Raw genomic sequence first — 22488 nt, 5'->3', positions numbered from 1 at the left:
AAAAAAAAAGATTTTATTTATTTGGGACGCCTGGGTGGCTCAGTGTTTGAGCATCTGCCTTTGGCTGAGAGGGTGATCCTGGGGTCCAGGGATAGAGTCCTGCATCAGGCTCCCTGTGAAGAGCCTGCTTTACCCTCTGCCTACATCTCTGCCTCTCTTTCTGTGTCTCTCATTAACAAAAAATAAATAAAATCTTAAATAAAAAAAAAGAAAACTTTATTTGAGAGAGAGAGTGCACACAAGCAGGGGGAGGGGCAATGGGAAAGGGAGAAGCAGACTCCCTGATGAGCAGGGATGCCAATACTTGATCTAGGACTTTGAGACCATGACCTGAGCTGAAGACACTTAACTGACTGAACCACATAGGTGCCCCAAATCTTTTAGGGTCCCCTACTTCTATACCATCAATAACTGAAACAGCTTGGTACACAGTAAGTATTCACTGTATTCATTAAAAAAATAGCAACTGAGAGATTCCCATAATGCTAAATATATATTAAATAACCAAATAAAAGAAAAGTTTTGGTTAAGGGACTATGTTTCATTTATTCCCTGAGCACCTGCCACGTCAGGCACTGTTCAAAGCTTTGAAGAAATATTACTGTAAGAAGACAGATAACATCTCTACTCTCGGGATGCCTGGGTGGCTCAGTGGCTGAGTGTCTGTCTGCCTTTGGCTCAGGGCATGATCCCAGAGTCCTGGGATCGAGTTCCACATCTGGTTCCCCACAGGGAGCCTGCTTCTCCCTCTATGTCTCTGTCCCTCTTTCTGTGTCTCTTGTGAATAAATAAAATCTTAAAAAAATGTATCTCTACTCTTAAAGCTGATATTCTAGTGATGATCACAGATAATACATAAAATATCTAAGTAAAAATATGTTATATTAGATAATGACAAATGTTAAGGAGTCAAAATAAAGTTAGGACACAAGGGGGTTTGAGGGGAGGTATGCAAATTTAGAGAGCCAGGGAAAGTATCACTGAGAGGTGACAGATGGTAAAGACCTGAAAGAAGTGAGCAAGAAGATTTGCTAAGGGACTGGATATGGTGACTGAGAACCATAGGTTTAACAAGGATAAACCTAAGATTTCTGGCCAGGGCAACTAAAAGGATGAATTGCGATTTCTTGAGATGGAAGAGTAATGGAGGGCCAGCACATTTTCTATTCTGTTTTAGATATGCTCAGTTGAAGATGCCTGTAAGTCATCCAAGATGTCAGATGTCAAATAGCCAAGTGAATATATGAATCTGGAATTCTGTGTATAAGTTATATATCTAGGTATCCCTAGCATAATTTTTTATGCTATATTTTCATGTTTTTAAAGTTTCATGTTTTTCAAGTTCACTAATCTTGTCTTCTAGAACATCTAACCTTCTGTTAATTCTATCCAATGTATTTTTCATTTCAAACATTATATCAATTTGGCCTTTTAAAAATCTTTTATGTTTCTCCTTAACATATTCCCACTTTCACTCATCTTCTTGAACATATGGAGTATATTTTTATAATAGCTGTTTTAACATCTTTACCTACTTCTTTCATCTGTGTTATTTCTGGCTTTGTTTTTATCAACTGATTTTTCTTTTCATCTCATTATAGGCTATATTTTCCTCCTTCTCTGCCTGTCTCTTAATTTTTTATTAGATACTAAACATTGTGAATTTTATGTTCTTAGATCCTGGAGATTCTTTAACTAACTTGAATATTTTGGCTTTCTTCTGGGACATGGTTATTGAAACAATTTGATTGGAGGCTTTCTTTCAAAGCTTTGTAAATGGGTCCATAACAGCCTGGAGTCTCGCTGAAGTAACACCCTTCTGAGGACCACTGGATGCCCTGTATGTTAAGATGGCTTCTCTTGGCTGGGGGGAACATGAACGATTTCCATTAGCCCTCTGGGAGCCCCAGGAACTGTTGCGCCTACTCCTTTCTGACAGTCCTTTCTCCACCTCTAACTTTCTCACACACATACACTCATCAGTGAGTAGTGAGCTGAATGAAGAGCTGAGAGGAACACACTGCAATCTCCAAACCTTTCTCTTCTCTGGTACTCTGCCATATTTTCTATACTTCAGTTTGTCTCCTCAATTCCTGGAGACTGCTGGGATCTGACTGGGGTCCTCTTCTTTTGCTGCAATCTGGAAACTGCAGGCATTACATCTTGCTTATTTTCCCATTCTCAGAGATCACTGTCCTGTCCTGCCTTTGTTGCCCAAGCCTAAAAACCTTCATTTCATACATTTTGTCTGTTTTTTTTTTTTTAAGTTTTTAAGATGGGAGGGTAAACCTGGACCTTGTTACTCCATAATGCAATAGACTATAGTTATGGAAGAGTTATAGAACTGAACATATAGTTTTACTAAGTGAGATAACAGCAAAGCTAATTAAAAGTGAGCTCTAGCTTCTAATCAGTGGGCTTTATGAGTAAACCATTTAAGAATGAGGTTATTGTTGACGATGTGATAACTTTTGAAGAAAAGCATAGATAGTAAGTAGCAGAGTCTTGTTGAAGGAATACATCATAAAATATACCAACCCCTAGTTGCACATTAGGTCTGCAGTGTATTATAGTCTCTTACTTCCTACTGGTCTAGATGCTGCCTTGATACCCAAGACCCTATTTCTCAAGCTTTCTCTGAAGCAAAAATGACTGGCAAGCACCCAGCAGAGTCAAACCACAGTCTACTGCCACATCCGTTACTGGCCACATCTATGCTCCCAGTGAGATTATTTTATCCTGGGACCCAAAGGTAGCAACCAGATAGGTCAACAAGTATATAAGGTTTACACTGTGGGGGAAGTCCTTTACTACACTCAATAGTCTTGTTTTTAGAAGCTATGTGTTAAAAACACATTTTAGTTTAACTACTGAGGGAGTTTAGGAAAGGGAATAAATGAAATTGTTCCTATTGTTTGGTCCAATTGATAATTCTACTGATGATGGAGCAATCCAATCTACTTAGTCTGAGACTTAAATTCTGGAAATCAGGCCTGGAGTCCTGATCAGAAGCTAATGTTCACAATGAATCCACTACCTTCCAGAACTTTAGTATTAATGCCTAGGACTAGGTGCGCAGGGACTAGAAGTTGGAAAGGGTACCTGGAGAAAAACTTACAAGAGTCCTAGCTCTTGTCCACATTTTAGCAGGTGGCCAACATTGTGTGGATAGTCACTAAATCTTGTACCCTTTGATCCAGATACTCTTCCTCACATCAACTAGGTAAATACATATAACTGGTCACCAGGATCTCATCCCAGATACTCTCTGAGAGCAATCAAGACCCCTACCATTCACTATATATGAACTATTTAATACAATGCTGTGCACAGAGGAAAGCCCAATGAAACGCTTGCTGGTTAAAAAATGTCTTTAAAAAGAACTGGTAAAGGGGTGCTTGAGTGGTTCAGTTGATTAAACAGCCAACTCTTGATTTCAGCTCAGATCATGATCTCAAGTTTCCTGGAATCAAGGCCCATGTTGGGCTCCACACTTGGTGCGGAGTTGGCTTGAGGAGTACAGTTGTCCTTCCCAACTCTCTCTCCCCCTCTGCCCTTCCCTGCCACAAGTGTGCACACACTTTCTCTCTCAAATAAATAAATAAATCTTTTTAAAAATGTAAAGAAAAGAGACGCCTCGGTGGCTCAGTGGTTGAGCATCTGCCTTTGGCTCAGGTCGTGATCCCAGAGTCCTGGGATTGAGTCCTGCATCAGGCTCCCCACGGGGAGTCTGCTTCTCCCTCTACCTGTATCTCTGCTTCTGTTTGTCTGTCATGAATGAACAAATAAACCTTTACAAAAATAAATGTAAAGAAAAAAAAAGAACTGGTAAGTTTCTAATTTTCACATACTAGGACAAAATACTTGTTATTTTCATTTTCTAGCAATCCAAACCATGTAACTTTAGTATCTCAGCCTTAAACCATTTCTCTAACCTAGAGTATCCAGTTTCATCTGACCTCAAAACTGCCATTAAATATCTATTATCACCCATATTTTTTAACACGTGTGGTCACAGAAGACCAAGTATTAGTCTTTCACTCTCCAGTGCTAGCAAATAGGTTTCAGGCTCCTGTGTCTTAGGGCTATAGATGATGAGCAGAAAAGTACCACAGACATTAGTTATGACCCAGTATTATGGTCAGATCCTGAAGCAACTCAGGCAGTTTAGAAATCATTACCATGATCTAGGATTTGGAATTTTAAACGATTTATAGCCCTATGTGAACTGCAAAGATTTTTGCTCGTATTCCCTTCTGGCAATTCCTTCTCTACATGTCTGGCTCCCTAACACTTGGGTGCAGATCAACAGTTAGCTCAGAACTTGAGGAGAGCTGCTAGTCTCTATTCTTTGACCACTGTCAACACAGACACCTCTCCCTACAGTTTTCTCTGATAATATATGTAAATATCCAAAGGTTATTCTACTTAGAATTATTTAATGAGATAACTTATGATTATGGTTTTAAACACTAACATTAAGTCTATTTTTGAAAACCTGGAATCTGTTATAAATAACATTGCTTTTCTATTTAAGTATTTCAGAGTTGTTATTTTACTTCACATTCTATCATATTCAGATTTTTATAACTCTTATACCAGTACAGTTAGTGCTTAAAATTATGGCATCAGGTACCAGCCTTTATGATCACTTTTCATTAATTTTTTTTTAAAAAAAGATATTCATTAGGTATAATATCAATGGAATTATATCGTAACAAATAGATATGGAAACTCTTAAGATCTTTATTACACTCTTATTTAAATAAGAATTTATATTTCTTGATTATAAGAATCTTAGTATCACTGGGTTTTTTTTTTAATTTCCAGAGTTTACTTTCAATTTTGATAACATACAGACTATGCTTCTCCCCCTAAATTTCTGACAATGTATAATATTAAATATAGCTACCAAAAATATCCTTGAACAACAAAATCAATTTTGGAGTTGTTAGCAATGAATGATAAGATTCAATATTTTTTAAAATTCATGATAAAATTTAGCATTCTAATTTAATATGTAAATCACACAAGGAAATATCTTCTCACATTCATCAAATATTCAGGCCCAACCTATCCCACAGAAGTCACAAAATTAAGCTTTATGTCTCATTAACTATTACTTCATTTGCTCTCTTTTTTTGGAGATTTATTTTTTATTTATTTTAGAAAGAGAGCAAGAGCACGCATGCACGTGCAGTGGGGAGGGGCAGAGAGAGAGAGGGAGAGAGCCCTAAGCAGACCTTGCATTAAGTGCAGAGCCCAATGGAGGATTCAATCACATGACCCTGATATTATGGCCTGAGCTAAAGCCAAGAGTCACTCATGCAAGTGACCTACCCAGGTGCCCCTGTATTTGCTTTTAAAACTGAATCTAATATTCCACTGCAGTATATAGTACTTACCTTGTGTGAATCCATTTCTGCTTTTAATTTGTTTTGTGCCCATTTTACTTTAATGACATGAGAATTAATATCTTCCTTTAGTTTGTCAATTTCTCTGGTGAGTCTAGTAGTTTCACTTTCCTAAAACAGTAATACTAGGTCATATTTTTTCATCTGAACAATCAACTAGTTATTTATGTATCTTTTATACCTCCTCAAAACAATCAATTCAATAACACAATATTTCAGGGTTTAGTATATTATAACGTACATAAACCTAATTCAAAGTTCAAATGAAAGAGAGGACCAAAATCCTAAATCAAATTAACAGACATAAGATGATTAACATTTATATTTCAGCCAACTAGATATTTGCAAGCAAGCATTAAGTATGATTCTTCTCAACTGGCTGGCATTAAGACGAAATACAAATTAAAATCTTCCAGAATTTCTGAGAACAATGAAAACATTCCTGAACTAAAAGTTAATGAAAAAATAACATTCATTACCAAGAAATGATAATGGACTAGAAATAAGACCATGCTATGAGGCTGCTAGTTAACACCAAGGACTCTGAATAGCTCAGTAATTAAATTTCTTTGGGCAGCATCTAAAAAGAACATGTTTTTCTACAAGAAAAATGTAAGTTCTATCCTATAACAAATAAGTATTACATTAAGATTCTAGTCAAATTACATAGTTCTGGCTGAGAAACTATTCACATCTTGATCCCACTATGCATGTATTTTACCAAAATAAAATGTTCTTTTGAAGCAGAAACTCATTTCTTCAAAGTACAGATATTAAAAGGTTTAAAAAATATCAGGAAAAAGTTATTTAATAAACAACATGTATCGATATCTTGTTTTTTTCCTAGCAAAGACTTTTTTTGCAGACAGGTAATGAGATACTAAGACTTTTAAAGCATTCATGTTCTTAGAAGGTAAACTAACAAAAACAACTTTATGCTTAATAGTGACTTTAACCACATTAATTATGATTGTTTGATACGGTAAGGAAAAGAAAAAGGAATGAATTTCAACTATAGTACAATAGCACAAATTATACCTTGGTCTCATATAGCTGGTGCAACCGTCCTTTCTCCTGAGAAAGCTGCTTAATTTTGTTAGTATTTTTCTCAGACTCTTTATTCGCATCTCTGAGTTTCCTTTCAAGTATCTCTTTTTCCTTTCGAAGGTCTAAAGATTCCTTCTCACCTCTTACATACTTCATTACCATTGCTTCTTTTTCCTGGCGTGCCTCTTCACATTTTTTGTTGGCCTTTGAAAAAATATCCAGCATTAATAAAATTTTTTTTAAATCAAAATCAAAATAAATATTTTTCTATAATGTTACCAATGTATTTTCTGGGTTTTTTTTTTTTTTTTTTTTTTTTTTTTGCATAATGTCCCCAGGGCCTGTGTCAGGAAATTTTTAAATGAAAGGAAATATTCAAAATTAGAGAAAAATGATACAGTAAACAAATTAGTATCACTAGTATTTGCTTTTATGCTTTCCTATTTCTTCTACTTTGGCTGACATAATTGCCACTTTGTTTACTCCTCCAGATCTACTTTTCCACTCTATCCTATCCCACCCTGTGCTTTGGGGAAATGACTATCATGGACTATATCAAGTTTCCTTGCCCAGAACTTCCAGTTAGATTCGGCCACCAACAGGAGGCACTTGGCAGACCACAAGTACAGGCAGAGTGACATCTGGCTTCTCCAATCACCACATGTTGGCTGAAGGCCACTGCTCACATCAGGTGCCCTCATTATATAATTAGCCCCTCTGAACCGCACTACTGGTTCCCTCTTCTCATTCCTTTAGCTTGAAGAGTTTTAATGGTTTCTCAAGGGGCACTTGGGTGGCTCAGGTTGTGATCCCAGAGTCCTGGGATCAAGTTCAGGATCAAGTTCAGGATCAAGTTCTTGCAAAAAGTAATCATATGAAAGCTAATTATTCATTTGATTTTCTGTATATGAAAAGGTTTCTAAAGTATTTCACTTCATTGGGTGCTTGGGTGGCCCAGTCAGTTAAGCAGCTGTGTTTGGCTCAGATCATAATCTCAGGGTCCTAAGATCAAGCCTGCATTGGGCTCCCTGCTCAGTAGGGGAGTCTGCTTCTCCCTCTCCCTCTGCCTCTCCCCACACGCTCACCCTCTCTCTCAAATAAATAAGTAAAATCCTTAAAAAAGAAAAAATATTTTACTTAAAAAATACCTAACTGGACTAAGTGTGACAATCTATATGGCCTCAAAATTCTCTATTAATATAAGCTGGTACTCCATATTCTGAAGTTTCATGCAATGAAAACTTTTACAGAAAGCCTTTCATTTAAGTATATTTAAATTCACAATTTGCAAATATGATGCAGCACATATTCATGTTATAAAAGATGGAACCTTAAATTTTAGGGATTTTCAGTGGTATCTAGTGTAAATGCCAACTGATACTATAACTGAATTGAAGATGTATAATGTTAAGAGAATGTAGGAAAAGCTCTCATGCTCTGATGAAAATTAACTGACTAAGAATGTTTCATGAAGTTCTGGTACAGCTGATAAATACATCTAATAGATACACAGAATACTATACAAACACTTTTTAAAATTGCTCAATTGGGATTTTTTCCCCCTACTGAAACAGTCTGCTAATTTTCAAGAGAAATTAAGGGAATCACTAGAATAGGAATATCAGAGATCCCTGAGGATTTCACAATGTAATTGTGGACAAGGACTGAGAAAATTGTACTGGAATTGGTTAACTGAATTAGCTATACTTTTAGATAACTGAATAACTGTTCTTAGAAAAGGCAATTAATGGTAACGTTCACTTCAAAAGAAGTCTGGTTTCATAAGTTAGTCCTCAGACAACATATTGGCTTTTAGAAATACAAAAAGTTGTGGCTTCTGTTCCAGAAGAGCTCACTACCTAGTATGAACAACATATAAACAAAACATTTATACATTATCTTAACATATATACATACAATATATAAAGAAATGTGCAAATGCCTAAGGGTATAAAATAGCATGATTTTTTGGAGGCTATCAAGACATTTTATAGGATTTAAATTTGGCATGCTGGTTGGACTGGGGAGGAAGTAGTTATGAAATAGACTGGTAGAGATTAAATCTTCAAAGGAAGAAGGGTTTCTCTTATCACGCTTATGAGGTGAGATTTTATCCTACAGGCAATGGGAAGCCAAAAGATTTATACATCGGAACCTTTTATTAAACGCATGTTTAAGTAAGATAACTAACTGATGGCAGGATGGAAGCTTCACTGAAATTGAGAGATGAGAAGTGGAAAAACCAGAAAAGAGACAAAGTAGATAAAGTTAAACACTGTAAGGTTCTTTTTCTTTCTTTCTTTTTTTTTTTTTTAAGATTTTATTCATTCATGAGAGACACACACAGAGAGAGAGAGAAAGGCAGAGACACAGGCAGAGGGAGAAGCAGGCTCCATACAGGGAGCCTGATGTGGGACTCAATCTGGGGTCTCCAAGGATCACACCCTGGGCTGAAGGCAGCGCTAAACTGCTAAGCCACTGGCGCTGCCCAAAACTGTAAGGTTCTTGACTATAGCAGGGATGTCCTGTTACTCAGTCATCCGTGGATCAGCTGCAAAGGAATAACCTGGGGTGCTTAAAGTTCATGTTTCTAGGTCTCAACCCAGACCATGGCAGCACTTGCTTCCCAGAACTGCTGGGAGTATTAAACAAGATAATATAGTATAGTATTACTATATAGTAATATAGTAATTACTACTTAAGCTTCCCTAGAAAGTCCATTTATGGCATAGATAAAGGAAGAAAAGCCAGTAAGTCTTTGCATTTGACCAGTTTAAGATGTTTATCATTGACTTGGATGAACATAAAGAAAAAGCAGGAATAAGATAATCAAGATACAACAGTCTGGGACACCTGGGTGTTCAGCGACAGAGCGTCTGGCTTCAACACAGGGCGTGATCCCAGGGTGCAGGATCAAGTCCCACATCAGGCTACCTGTGAGGAGCCTGCCTCTAACCTCTGCCTAGGTTTCTGCCTCTCTCTCTCTCTCTCTCTGGTGTCTTTCATGAATAAATAAAAAATCTTAAAAAAAAAAAATACAACAGCCTGCTAAAATTAAAACATAAGAAGTACTGCTTTTTGAAACATGGCAGATAAATTATCCCCATCCAAAATCCAAAATATTTAGATGAAATCCAACAGATATCCTTTTATTTTTTAAATGTTTCTTTACTTGGGAGAGCAAGCAAGCATACAGAGAGGGGAGGGGCAGATGGAGAGGGAGAGTAGACTCCCCACTGAGCCTGGAGCCCCCTTGGGGCTTCATCCCACAATCTCATATCCCTGAGACCACAACCTGAGCTGAAACCAAGAGTTGGATGCTCAACAGACTGAGCCATCCAGGTGCCCCACAAACATCCTTTTAATAAACAGGTAAGTTCTCAAGAAAGTATGAGAAACTCCCCAGGGCCAAAGAAGCTAAGGGGAAGCAGGAATCCAGAGCGGTATGTTAAGCTTGAACTGCCCTGTAGACATTTCCCAATACCAGGCCATGAGGATATGGCGGGAGGAAACATGCTGTAAATTACCTGAGAATTTGTAAATCTACCCTCTTACAAGTATAAGGTTCAAATTCATTCTACCTATATAGTCAGTTAATACTTCCCGATTCAATTCATCATAACAACCAACAGTCAGGCACTATGCTAGGAAGTGAAGTTGATTATAAGTAAGATTCCATACTTGAGAAGGAGTTCAGGGCCACCCAGTGGCTCAGTAGGTTGAGCATCTGCCTTAATCTCAGGTCATGATCTCAGGGTCCTGGGATCAAGCCCTGCTGCCTCTGGCTCTCTGCTTAGCTGGGAGTCCACTTCTCCCTCTGCACTCCCCTCTGCCCAGCCCCATACTCATGTCCTCACATATGCTCTCTTAAATAAATAAATAAATCTTAAAAAAAAAAACAAAAAAGAGCTCAGGTAGTAATACAAAAACAATACTTAAACGCTCTCTTCTGAAATCTATATATACCACTCAAGGAGATGATCAAGGTATACCAAGTAGGAAAAAAAATCCAACAAGATGCACAGTAAAATTCTAATTAAGTAGGAAGAATATGTTTATGAATACATACACATAAGCTTCTGTGCCTTATACATGTATACATGATAAGATACATAACCAAAATATCAACAGTTAACCTTGGAACAAGGAATGGGATACCAAGGATTTGGGCACAGGAAGAGAGAAGTACAAATGAAGGAGGATTTTCACTTTTTGTTCTATATACTTCCTCAATTTATTAAAAAAATATTTTTGTAGTTAGCATGTATTTATGTGTTGCTTTAGCATTTTTTTTTAAAGATTTTATTTATTTATTCATGATAGTCACACAGAGAGAGACAGAGAGGCAGAAGGAGAAGCAGGCTCCATGCACCGGGAGCCCGACGTGGGATTCGATCCCGGGTCTCCAGGATCGCGCCCTGGGCCAAAGGCAGGCACCAAACCGCTGCACCACCCAGGGATCCCTGCTTTAGCATTTTTTTAAAAATTAATTACCCATTCTTAAGATACTACTGATACCCGAAATAGTCTAACAGATTAGTTTATAATAAACAAGAAAAAGTCACCAGAATATAAAGCTGATAATGATAATGATTTGAAAAATACCTGTTCCATTCGATGGGCCATCTCTTTATGCAACTGCTGAACTGCATTTTTAGCTGCAATGTCTTGAGCTACTAGTTTTTCTTTGGAAGTTTTAACTTCTTTACTAAGTTCCTCTATTCTTGATTCTAACTGTAAAGAAAATTATTTCCAGATTATTTTTATAGCTATACCAAAGAGACTACCAACACTTTAATATAAACAATGAAAGGGAACATAAAGAATGTAATGAATATACTTCAAACAGAAATCAAAAGTAAATGTTAGCAATGTTTCTAAATCTTTTTTTTTTTAAGATTTTATTTATTTATTCATGAGAGACACAGAGGCAGAGACATAGAAAGAGGGAGAAGCAGGCTCCTCACAGGGAGCCTGATGTGGAATTCGATCTCTGGACCCAGGATCATGCCCTAGGCTAAAAGCAGACGCTCAACCGCTGAGCCACCACTTCTAAATCTTATTAGAATTAAGGTATAAAGCTGATGCAGTTTCTGGTAAGATGTATGTGGCAAGCTCTAGAACAATCACCAGGTAAATAACTCAAAAATATACTGAAAATATGAAAGAAATTTATTTATTTTTTTAATGAAAGAAATTTAAATGTTAGATATTCACTTAATGCAAAAGAAAGCAGTAAGAGAAGAATAGGGGAACAAAAAGACATCAGACATATGGAAAAAAAATGGCAGACATATGGGATGCCTGGATGGCTCAGCGGTTCAGGGTCTGCCTTCAGCTCAGGTCGTGATCCTGGAGTCCCAGGATCAAGTCCCACATTGGGCTCCCTGTGAGGAGCCTGCTTCTCCCTCTGCCTATGTCTCTGCCCCTCTCTCTCTCTCTCTCTCTCTCTCTGTCTCTCATGAATAAATAAAATCTTAAAAAAAAATGGCAGACATAAATCTACTGTCAATAACAGCATTAAATGAGATTATATTAACTATTTATATCAAAACCCAGAGATTATCAGATATAATTAAAAACACAATCCAACAAGACACGATCTGTAAGACATGCTTTAGATTCAAAGATATAGACTGAAAGAAAAAGAATGGAAAAAGATCCAGCAAGCAAATAACCATAAAAAAATAGGAGTGGCTATACTAATATACAAAATAAACTACAAAAAAAAAAATGTTACCAGAGAGAAAGAGAGAGAGATTTTATAATGATTAAATGGTCAATCAATAATAATTCTAAGTATATATGTACCTAAGTAACATAGCACGAAAATACATGAACCAAAAGCTGACAGAAATGAAGGAGGCAATTGATAGTCGGGAGACTTCAATACCTCACTTTTAATAACGGACAGAACCAAACAGAAGATTAACAAGGAAACAGGTAACTTGAGCAGAACTATAAAACAACTGGATCTAACACATCTATACATTCCATCCAACAACAGAATATACATGCTCATCAAGTGGACATGGAATATTCTCTAGGACTGAACATATGCCAGGTCATAAAATAAACCTCAATAAACTTAAAAGATTGAAATCTTATAAAATATGTTCTTAAACTATAATGAAATGAAACTAGAATTGGTAACAGCAAGAAATCTCAGATTTTCACAAATACGTTAAAATTAACACTTCAATAAACAATGGGGAAAATCACAAGGAGAATTAGAAAATATGAGGAAATTAGGAATACAAAGACACAACATACACAACTTAGGGGATATACCGAAAGCAATGCTTAGAGGGAAATTTACAGCTATAACTATATTTAAAAAAAAAGAAATCTCTCAAGTCAACAACCAAACTTTCATCTTAAGGCACTGGAATAAGAGAAGCAAACTAAACCTAAAGCCAGCAAGAGGAAGAAAATAATAAATATTAGAATGAAAATTAAATAGAAAATAAACAGAAAATTCAACAAAACAGTTCTTTGAAAAGATTGACAAAATTGACAAACCTTTAGGCAAAAAAGGGGGTGTGGGAGAAAGACTCAAATTACTAGAATGGAAATAAAAAAGAGACACACTAACCTTATAGAAATAAAAACAGTATAAATGAATACTATGACCAATTTAACTTGGATGAAATAAAAGGACAATTCCTAGAAAGGCACAAACTACCAAAACTGGCTCAAGAAGAGAGAATCTGAGCAGACCTATAAATAGATTTAATTAGTAAAAAAAAAATAATAAACAACAAAACCTACCAAGAAATATTTAAGCCCAGGAGACTGCACAGATAAATTCTACCATGCATTTAAAAAATACCTATTCTTTTTTTTAAGATTTTATTTTTAAGTAATCTCTATTCCCAACATGGGGCTCAATCAAACTCATGACCCTAAGATCAAGAGTCACACACTCCCCTCAGACTGAGCCAGCCAGATGCCCTGAATTAATACCATATCAATTCTTCACAAACTTCTCCCCAAAAGAAACACTTCCCAACTCATTTTATGACTTCAGTATTACCCTGACACTAAGACCAAGAAAATCACAAGAAAAAGAACTATAAGACCAGTATCTCTTCTGAATATAGACAAATTCTCAATCAATGGAAATTACAGCACTAGCAAACCAATCCTGAAATATATAAAAAGAATCATATACCATGACCCAAAGCTATTTATTCTAGCAATGCAAGGCTGGCTTAACATCCAGAAACCAATTAATGTAATGTATATCAACAGAACAAAAACATATGATCACCTCGATAAATGCAGAAAAAGCATTTGATAAAATTCAGCACTCTTTCATAATAAAAACACTAAGCAAAGTAGGAATAAAAATGTACTTCTTCAACCTGATAAAGAGCATCTGTGAATGCTAGCACAGCTAGTATAGTACTTAATGGTGACAAGCTAAATGCTTTCTCCCTAAGATCAAGAACAAGAACAAGATATCCATTCTTGCCACTTTTATTCAACCCCATATTGGAGGGTCCAGGCCAGACAATTAGGTAAGAAATGAAATAAAAGGCACTTGGAAAGGATAAGTAAAACTCTCTATTTGCAGATGACATGATCTTATATACAGAAAATCCTAAGGACTACCAATGGATATGGGGTTTCTTTGGGGGTAGTTGATAAATATTCTAAAATTGTAGTGAAGGTTGTACTACTAAAAACCATTAAGCTGTATAACTGAAATGGGTGAACTGCATGGTATGTAAATTATATCTCAATAAAGCTGCTGAAAAAACCCTAAGTGTTAGCTTATATTGGGATCCCTGGGTGGCTCAGCAGTTTAGTGTCTGCCTTCGGCCCAGGGCATGATCCTGGAGTACTGGGATCGAGTCCCACATCGGGCTCCCGGCATGGAGCCTGTTTCTCCCTCTGCCTGTGTCTCTGCCTCTCTTTCTCTCTGTGTCTCTCATGAATAAGTAAATAAAATCTCTTAAAAAAATAAATAAAATGTTAGCTCATAGAACATGTGTATAATTTCCCTTATGACAAAATTACCTAGAGTGACAGTGTCCAATTCAAGCCACATGTGTAATTTATATTTTCTAGTAGACACATTTTAAGAAGCAAAACGTGAAATATTAAACTTAATATATCCAAAATATTAACACTTTGACACATAATCAATTTACTTTAGAAATTGAGATATTTTACTTTTTTTATACTAAGTCCACAAAATTGTGTATTTCATACTTAAAGTATTTAATTTGGACTAGCCACCTTTCAAGTACTCAATAGCTATATGTGGCTAGTGGCTGCCATATTGAAAGGTGAAGATCTAGAGATTAATCTAAGAAAAAAGAATCCTGCTATATTGGCTAGCAAAAGAAACTAGAATCCAATTTTCTCCTTTAAAAAGGCACAACCACTAACAAGCTCATGAAAAGAACAGCTTGGGTTCTCTCCCCTATTTTTGGTCTTTAGTTTCTGATCATCAGCAGTGACCTGCCTACTAAAAGCTGGCTTCTGTCCATTTGTAAGCCTCCCTTACGCTTTAAAGTTTTAAGTTTGTTTTTACTATGGTATAGCTCTAAAGTACATAAAAGTCAGGATTAAGCAAGTAAAATTTATAAATACTATCACCTTCCAACTATGTAATGGTACATTAAATATACCAAGACATAAGCAAGTAAAACTTGGCTTAATTTTTTTATTATCAATTGTTTATTGTTTTTTTTTTTCATTATATAGTTTTTGGTGATGGATGAAACAAAAGGAAAGACTTTTAAGGTTAAAATGCTTCTAATCCTGTCTACAGAAGAAAAAAAGCAGCTCAGTAAGATAAGAGCAGCTCAGCTTTGCCACAAGTCTGAATATTCACTTTGTTGATCCATACATCAGAATTCATTTTTTAAAAATTTAAAAAGGAAAGAAAAAGAGGAAAGACAAACTGGAGAAGCTAGCTAGCCAGATAAAATTCTGAAAGAGAGCCAGTTTTCCAGTATAGTACACAGTAACACTGAGAATGGAATCATCTTAAACTATAAGCTTAAAAATATTCTAATGCTGGATATATATATATATATAATATATATATATATTATATATATAATATATAAGGTATATATTGCTTCTTCTTTAAGTAGTGGAAAGTCTATTTGCCAAATCAAATCTTTTCTTCCTCAGATTTCTATTACATATAGAATACACTCACACATATCCTATAAAAATATAAATTTTTACACGAGAAAAAAAATCAGATGATTCCCATTTCAAAAAAAAGAATGCTTTATATACCAAGCAATCCTCTGAATTTAAAATACAATTTAGCTTACAGAATTTCAATTTATAATAGATTTTTCAGGAAGGTATTTACAAATTGAAGTATAGTGTTTAAAGATTTTTTGCCTTTTTACCTGTTTAATTGTGCTCATATGCTGCTTCTCTGTTTCTGTTCTTTTTTTTAGTTCTTCTCTTAAATTGTCTTTTTCTGAACAAATGTCTAAGATGAGCTCCTGATGCTTCTTATTTTCTTTAATTAATCTAAATACAAAAACAGCAGTATAAGTAAAACACAATTAAAAATGGAGATGTGAAATACAGTGTTTGCAGATTAGATATACTTATGATTAATATATCAACATTCCTAAGTAATACTTTTGTAATGAGACATTGTATTTTATAGAACATTCTCTGGTGGTCAGGCTATTAACTTCTTGCAGAAATTTGCATATTTCAAATCAAGTGAAATATAATCAGATAAAGAAAACCATATTCTTTTAAGTTGACCACTTTGGGTATCTCAGCTATGTACTTCATCCCTTCTGTATTTGAATTCCTCCAGGTCAGTGGTTCTCAACCTGAGGCAAAGTCCTTCCAGGCATTTGCCTGGAAACATTTTTGGTTGCCACAACAGAGGTGGGGGGATTGCTACTAGATTCTTTTGGGTGGAGGTCAGGGATGCTGCTAAACATTTTATAATGCACCCCCACCACCAAAGAGTGATCTCCTAAATGTCAATAATGCTGAGGGTGAAAAATCTTGCTTTATTTAGATTTTAAGAATATTTCAACGATGTTCTAATGATAGTTACAAGAGACACTGAAATAAAATTAAAAAATATAAAAGTTCAAGCAGAAATTTCATTTTGAGTCCCCTAGAAAAATATAAATAAAGCCTTAAAAGTTACCTGTGCAGTATTCAGGACTTTGACATAAGATACCTCAAGAAGTTAACAACTAGTATTTTTGAATTATTAAAAGCAATAACTATTACTTAATACTTATTGCACAATTACTATTCACTAGGTTTATCCTTAAGTGCATAATTTCATTTAATATTCAGGTTTATGAAATTACGAAGCCTATGAAATTATCTATTTTATGAATTTTAAGAAATAAAAAAAGCAAAAAACCTGAAGCCCAGCACTTGTTCCAGGTCACACAGCTACTAAGTGGCTGAAGTGAGATTTGGACCCAGGTCTAATTCCATAGTCTAGGCCTTTCCCTTCTTCGAAGATGCTCATTCACTGGACAAATGCTTATTGGGTACCTACTATGTACCTATATTCTTCAGTGTGCTAAAAGTTATGTCAGCAAACCATCCCTGCCCTCACGGTGGTTATATTCAAAGGGAGAAGATGAAAATAGACACAATATAATAAAATGTCAGGCAGTGATCATGTCCTATTAAGTAAAAAAGAAAAAAAGTAAAGGAGGGCAAGAGGACAGAGAGCGACTTGAGCAGTGATTTTATTTTATTTTTTTAAGATGTATTTATTTGAGAGAGAGAGCGAGAGAGAGAGAGAGAGACTGCGCATGATGCTGCGGCAGGGCAGAGGAGGACAGAGGCAGAGAATCTCCAGCAGACTTCCCACTGAGCTCAGAGCTGGATAACAGGCTCTATATCACCACCCTGAGATCACCAGTGCAGCCTAGGGTCAGACGCTCACCTGACTGAGCTCCTCAGGCGCCCTTATCTACATTAGGCAGTGAATGTAGATAAGGTAGTCCCGGTGGGCCTCTCTGAGGAGCACAGGACCACAGCAAGAAAGCAAATCATGCAAATACTTGGGAAGGAGAAAAACATACCATGCAAGTTTCTTCAAGCCTTTTTGGCACAGTGGTTTAACTTAGATTATTTATTTGATTTGGTGTACACTCAAGCTGTTGCAGAAAACTACCTGAAGCAAAGGATCCTGGCTGTAGTTTACAAGTAAGCAATCTACGAAGGCAGAAGTGGAAGAGCAGCGAACCCTCAAACTGTCACATCCGATGCACAACTAACCGTTCTTAATTAAGAATTCTGGTTGGGACCTTGGACAACACACTGATGTTAGAAAATAGAGGAATGGGGGGATCCCTGGGTGGCGCAGTGGTTTAGCGCTTGCCTCTGGCCCAGGGCGCGATCCTGGAGACCCAGGATCGAATCCCACATCGGGCTCCCGGTGCATGGAGCCTGTTTCTACCTCTGCCTGTGTCTTTGCCTCTCTCTCTCTCTCTGTGTGACTATCATAAATAAAAATAAATGAATTAATTAATTAATTAATAAAAAAAAGAAAATAGAGGAATGGATGTGTAGTGATGCTAGGAAATAGATACACTAATGAAAATTTAAGCCAAACAAACTAAGATAGTTTTCTTTATAGAATATTAAGTGAAGGCAAAAGAAAAAAAAAATGCGTGTTCTACAGCTAACCTGAGTCACAAAGCATTGTATTTGGAATTAAAAGTATTCTGTGCATAACAAAAGACTAACTTAGTTAAAAATATATATATATTTATAATGCCTTAATGTCTATAAAACAATTCAGGTATCGTCCCCTTCACGGAGATGAAAAATGTTTGATTCATAGAGGCTGATGTGAACCACAAAACAGAGTTTTGCACATGGAAGTGGGACTCTTCTAACTGCAGGCTTCTGGAAACTGCTTACCCCAGTGTACTATGCTGCCACCATTCTGACAGGCTGCGGCAAGAAGGAATTTTTTATTGCATTCCTAATATTTTTAGATAAATTTAACAACTTCTAACTAGTTCATTTCAGATAACCACGTTGAAAAAAACTATCTTGGCTCAGATTTTAACTTGGGCATTTACTAGCATGTGACCTTGAGCAAATTACTGAATTTTTCCGTGCTTCAGGTACCTCATCTGTAAAACAGGAGTAATAGTTAGTTCACACCACAGGGGACTGTTGTGATTCCATGAATTAATACATGTATATGAAGTGCCAGGCACATAATTAACAACATATAGGTATTTGCTGTTATTATTCAATGTACATCTGACAATTTACAAGAAAAGCAAAAGATGAGTCCAGATCTAAGGTGAATGGGAAGAAGCATCAGACAGTCTCAAAAAAAAAAAAAAAAAAAAAAAAAAAAAGGATCTGGAAGAACAGGTACAGATAGAAAAATGAGGAAATTACCCTAAAAAAATTCAACAATGGTGAAAGCACCAATGCTCTAAGTAAAAAAAAACAAACAAAAAAAAAACAAAAACAACAACAACAAAAAAAAAAGTTTATTTAGAATAGCAGCATTCCAGTAAGGATAGGAGTAGAAGTGGCAGCCACTAGTTTTGGGGCAGTAGTAAGTAGGGCCTTGAGTCTCAAGAGATATTTATATACTCACGTTCACAGTATTATTCACAATAGTCAAAATGTGGAAGCAACTCAAATGTCCATTGACAGATGAATGGATAAGCAAAATATGGCATATACATAAAATATTATTTGTCCTTAAAAAGGCATTTCTGACAGGCGCTACAACTTGGATAACCCTTGAGGACATCTGCTAAGTGAAATTAACCAGTTATAAAAAGACAAATACTATAGGATTCCACTTTACATAAAGTACCAAGAGTAAACTTTTAGAAACAGAAAGTAGAACAGTGGTTGTCAGGCAGGGGACTGGGAGTTGAATGGTATGAAGCTTCAGTTTGCAAAATGAAAAAGCTGTGGAGATTGCACAAAAATGTGAATAAACCTAACACTACTGAACAGTACATTTAAAAACAAGATGGTAAATTTTATGTGTATTTTGTCATCATCTAAAATAAAAACAAAAAATAGAAAAAAAAGAAGGGCTCTGGACACTTAAGAGATTAAAGTTCACTGGATAAACCAATGAAGGCTAAGCTGGTTTGGGGAAGACTGATCCACTGAACAAGAAAGTCTAGAAGAGGGGCACCTGGGTGGCTCAGCAGTTGATCATCTGCCTTTGGCTCAGGGAGTGATCTTGGAGTCCCGGGATCAAGCCCCACATCAGGCTCCCTGCATGGAGCCTGCTTCTCCCTCTGCCTACATCTCTGCCTCTCTCTGTGTCTCTCAAGAATAAATAAATAAAATCTTTTTTTTAAAAAAAAAGGAAAGAAAGTCTAAAAGAGTAAACACTAGTAGCAAGGAGATCATTAAAAGCCAGTTACATATCTAGCAATAGTTGGATTATGGTTTATTTTTTTGTCACCCTCCTCTAGTATAGAGACTTTCTCCTTCCCTTTTTCTATGTACAGACATCGTACTCCAAGTTTCTTCTTAAATACCATTTTAAAAAAAGAGAATCAGTCTGTATTTTATAGTGAAGGTCAGTACATTTTATTTTCCTTTAAAGGTTATAAAAGACTACCCAAACATCTGAAACACTTAGATACAAAAATCTAGAATAAAAGTAGAGGATATAATACCATTAGGAAAAGATGAAACAAAATTGAACTATCATTAACTCTATAAATCCAAGGGAAGTCTAGAACTAACTACATTCTCATTACTAATAACCAAACAATTCTTCTCTAAATTTTAATTTGTAAAACCAATGAATTTAAAACAAGAATTTTAAGAAAATCTTTTTGAATTATATGACTCTCATTTTCTTTTGAATTTCTCATAGTTTTGACACTATTCTGCTCCATATTCTTTCAAAACTGAAAAACATGAGTTGTCTTTATGAATACTTCTAGATCTTTAATGAATCACATTAGTATTTATTCATTTAGACATATATTAAATCATCAAACTTGACATTTGCTGAATTATTTGGTAATTACATATTTGTTGATCAACTACAACATACATGTCCATTGATTGTGGAATTAAAAATGGACAAAATGATACCTTCCTTTAAAGAATTCAATCTTTAATACTGGCAGAGGAAAAAAAAACCCTCAAAATTAAAAACTTACTTCTTTATGGTGTGTTCCTGCTGTAAATACTTCTCTTGCACACACTTTTCAAACATAACTAATGCACGTTCTCCCTTATTCATTCCATTTGGTACTCGGTGTTCTGCAAACTCTGTAGATAAGAGCTCAGATTCTATTTCTTCCAACAAATCCTCTGATGCTGAAACATTTTTGATTTTTGAAATAAGTTTCTTGGTGCAGTCTGTATCATAGGGACTTTCTGAGTAAGTCTTTTGATTTGCTGCTTCTGTAAATGTAGATGACCTTAATTCCGCCAATATTTGTGTTACTGTCTGCTCGGTTTCATTTGTTTTCAAAACTTGCTTTGTAAAATCTCCACCAGGAAAACTGGCTATTTGTTCAGAATTTTCTGGGCATATGTCTGTTTTAGCACAAGAATCCACACCTCCACTATGATCCTGAATAGAATTTTCCTGTGCTTCGATTTCATTATGTTCATTAGGCTGACATGAAGTTTTATCAAAGTTTAATGATGACAGTTTAGATTCATTTTCTAAGCTGCTTTCATCACCAGAAAATGAGTTGCTGGAGTCTTCCTTTAATTCAAATGTTTTCCCAATATTTTTATCAGAGGAAATGGAGGCTATGTGCTCTGTCTCTGACATGCTGATTGACACCACCTCACTCTGCACTTCTTCAAATTTGTTCCTGATCTTCGTTTGACATCTAAAAAAGTCAAAATATCAAAATTTTAAAAAGTTAAAGTTTTTTCAAACCAAGACCTCATACGTATTTACACAAACTCCATGATGTGGAATAACTAAGACTACAAATTTTACCACTAGTAACTCTTTTAAGACTTCGAGAGCGCAAAAATCCAAAACCTGAGTAGCACAGTCAATCCGAGTGTGCTGCAATCAGTAGGGTGCTACAAAGTCTTACTCTTTCTCCTTTAATTGAGTCACACAACTTCACTTTAGCTACAATTTGGCATTTCTTAACACCCCCATAAAGATGTTGGGTATGAAATAGCTAGAGTTTAAATTGTTAGAATTCAATTGACTTGTTTATAATTCCTTCAACTCCATGAGGGGAAAAAGACTATCTCAAAAGTCTGTAAGAAAATATTGAGGGATCCCTGGGTGGCGCAGTGGTTTAGCGCCTGCCTTTGGCCCAGGGCGCGATCCTGGAGACCCGGGATCGAATCCCACGTCGGGCTCCCGGTGCATGGAGCCTGCTTCTCCCTCTGCCTATGTCTCTGCCTCTCTCTCTCTCTCTCTCTTTCTCTCTCTCTCTGTGACTATCATAAATTTAAAAAAAAAATTAAAAAAAATACTGAGGAAATATGACAACAGTGGACACACAAGAGAATGATTATAAAACAATACACATTAATGATAATAAAAATTTACTGAGAAGGAAAATAACAAAACACAAGTATCAGCCCAGGCACCTGAAGCTGAGCTAAAAGAAGTTTGGACATTAAAGATCCCTGATAGGAATTTGGTTTTTTTATCCAGGCAAAAATCTAGGAAAATACCATGGTGACTTTCAAACATTCTCATCAAGAATACATAATTTTCAGGGCAACTCAAATGGAGCCCACATACACTGCCCAGATCATAAAAGAAATACTGACAAAACTAATTTAACAACTAGAATACGTTTTTAGGCTGTTTATGAAGGTTACTATTTTAGCTACTTTCTGAAAATTAGCCAACTCCAAAAATTATCCCAAGACAGATAAATATAAAATATTCCAGCAATCTTGATGAAAAACAATTATCAACTTCTTTCATCACATACCAACAAAGCATATATAGGGTGGTTATCAATGTCATATAAGGTTGGATTAAAAAAAGGGGGACATCATAGTTCTGACAAACTAGAAAAGAAATAATTTCAAATGGAAGATGTAC

The 22488-nt window shown here is 35.8% G+C and overlaps 1 protein-coding gene across 8 annotated transcripts in view; it reads right to left on the bottom strand.

The window, feature by feature from the left end:
- CCDC186 (coiled-coil domain containing 186) overlaps positions 1 to 22488 on the bottom strand; it is a 59277-nt gene that overhangs the window by 27371 nt on the left and 9418 nt on the right. For 6 of the 8 annotated variants that reach the window (XR_012020557.1, XR_012020556.1, XR_012020558.1 and 3 more), the window contains 5 exons: positions 20609 to 21295; positions 15845 to 15971; positions 11067 to 11195; positions 6453 to 6665; positions 5406 to 5525 (listed from right to left, as the gene is read on the bottom strand). Coding sequence is in view for 3 of the 8 variants with exons in the window: in XM_072805227.1 (XP_072661328.1) it covers positions 5406 to 5525; positions 6453 to 6665; positions 11067 to 11195; positions 15845 to 15971; positions 20609 to 21295 (1276 nt within the window). In the remaining 5 variants the exon portion in view is untranslated. The remainder of the gene's footprint in view (positions 1 to 5405; positions 5526 to 6452; positions 6666 to 11066; positions 11196 to 15844; positions 15972 to 20608; positions 21296 to 22488) is intronic. The other 2 variants (XR_012020560.1, XR_012020559.1) reach the window with 1 other exon arrangement.

Source organism: Canis lupus, chromosome 29 (assembly GCF_048164855.1).
Source record: "Canis lupus baileyi chromosome 29, mCanLup2.hap1, whole genome shotgun sequence".
Classification (NCBI taxonomy): domain Eukaryota; kingdom Metazoa; phylum Chordata; class Mammalia; order Carnivora; family Canidae; genus Canis; species Canis lupus.
This window is presented reverse-complemented; position numbering and strand designations above follow the sequence as displayed.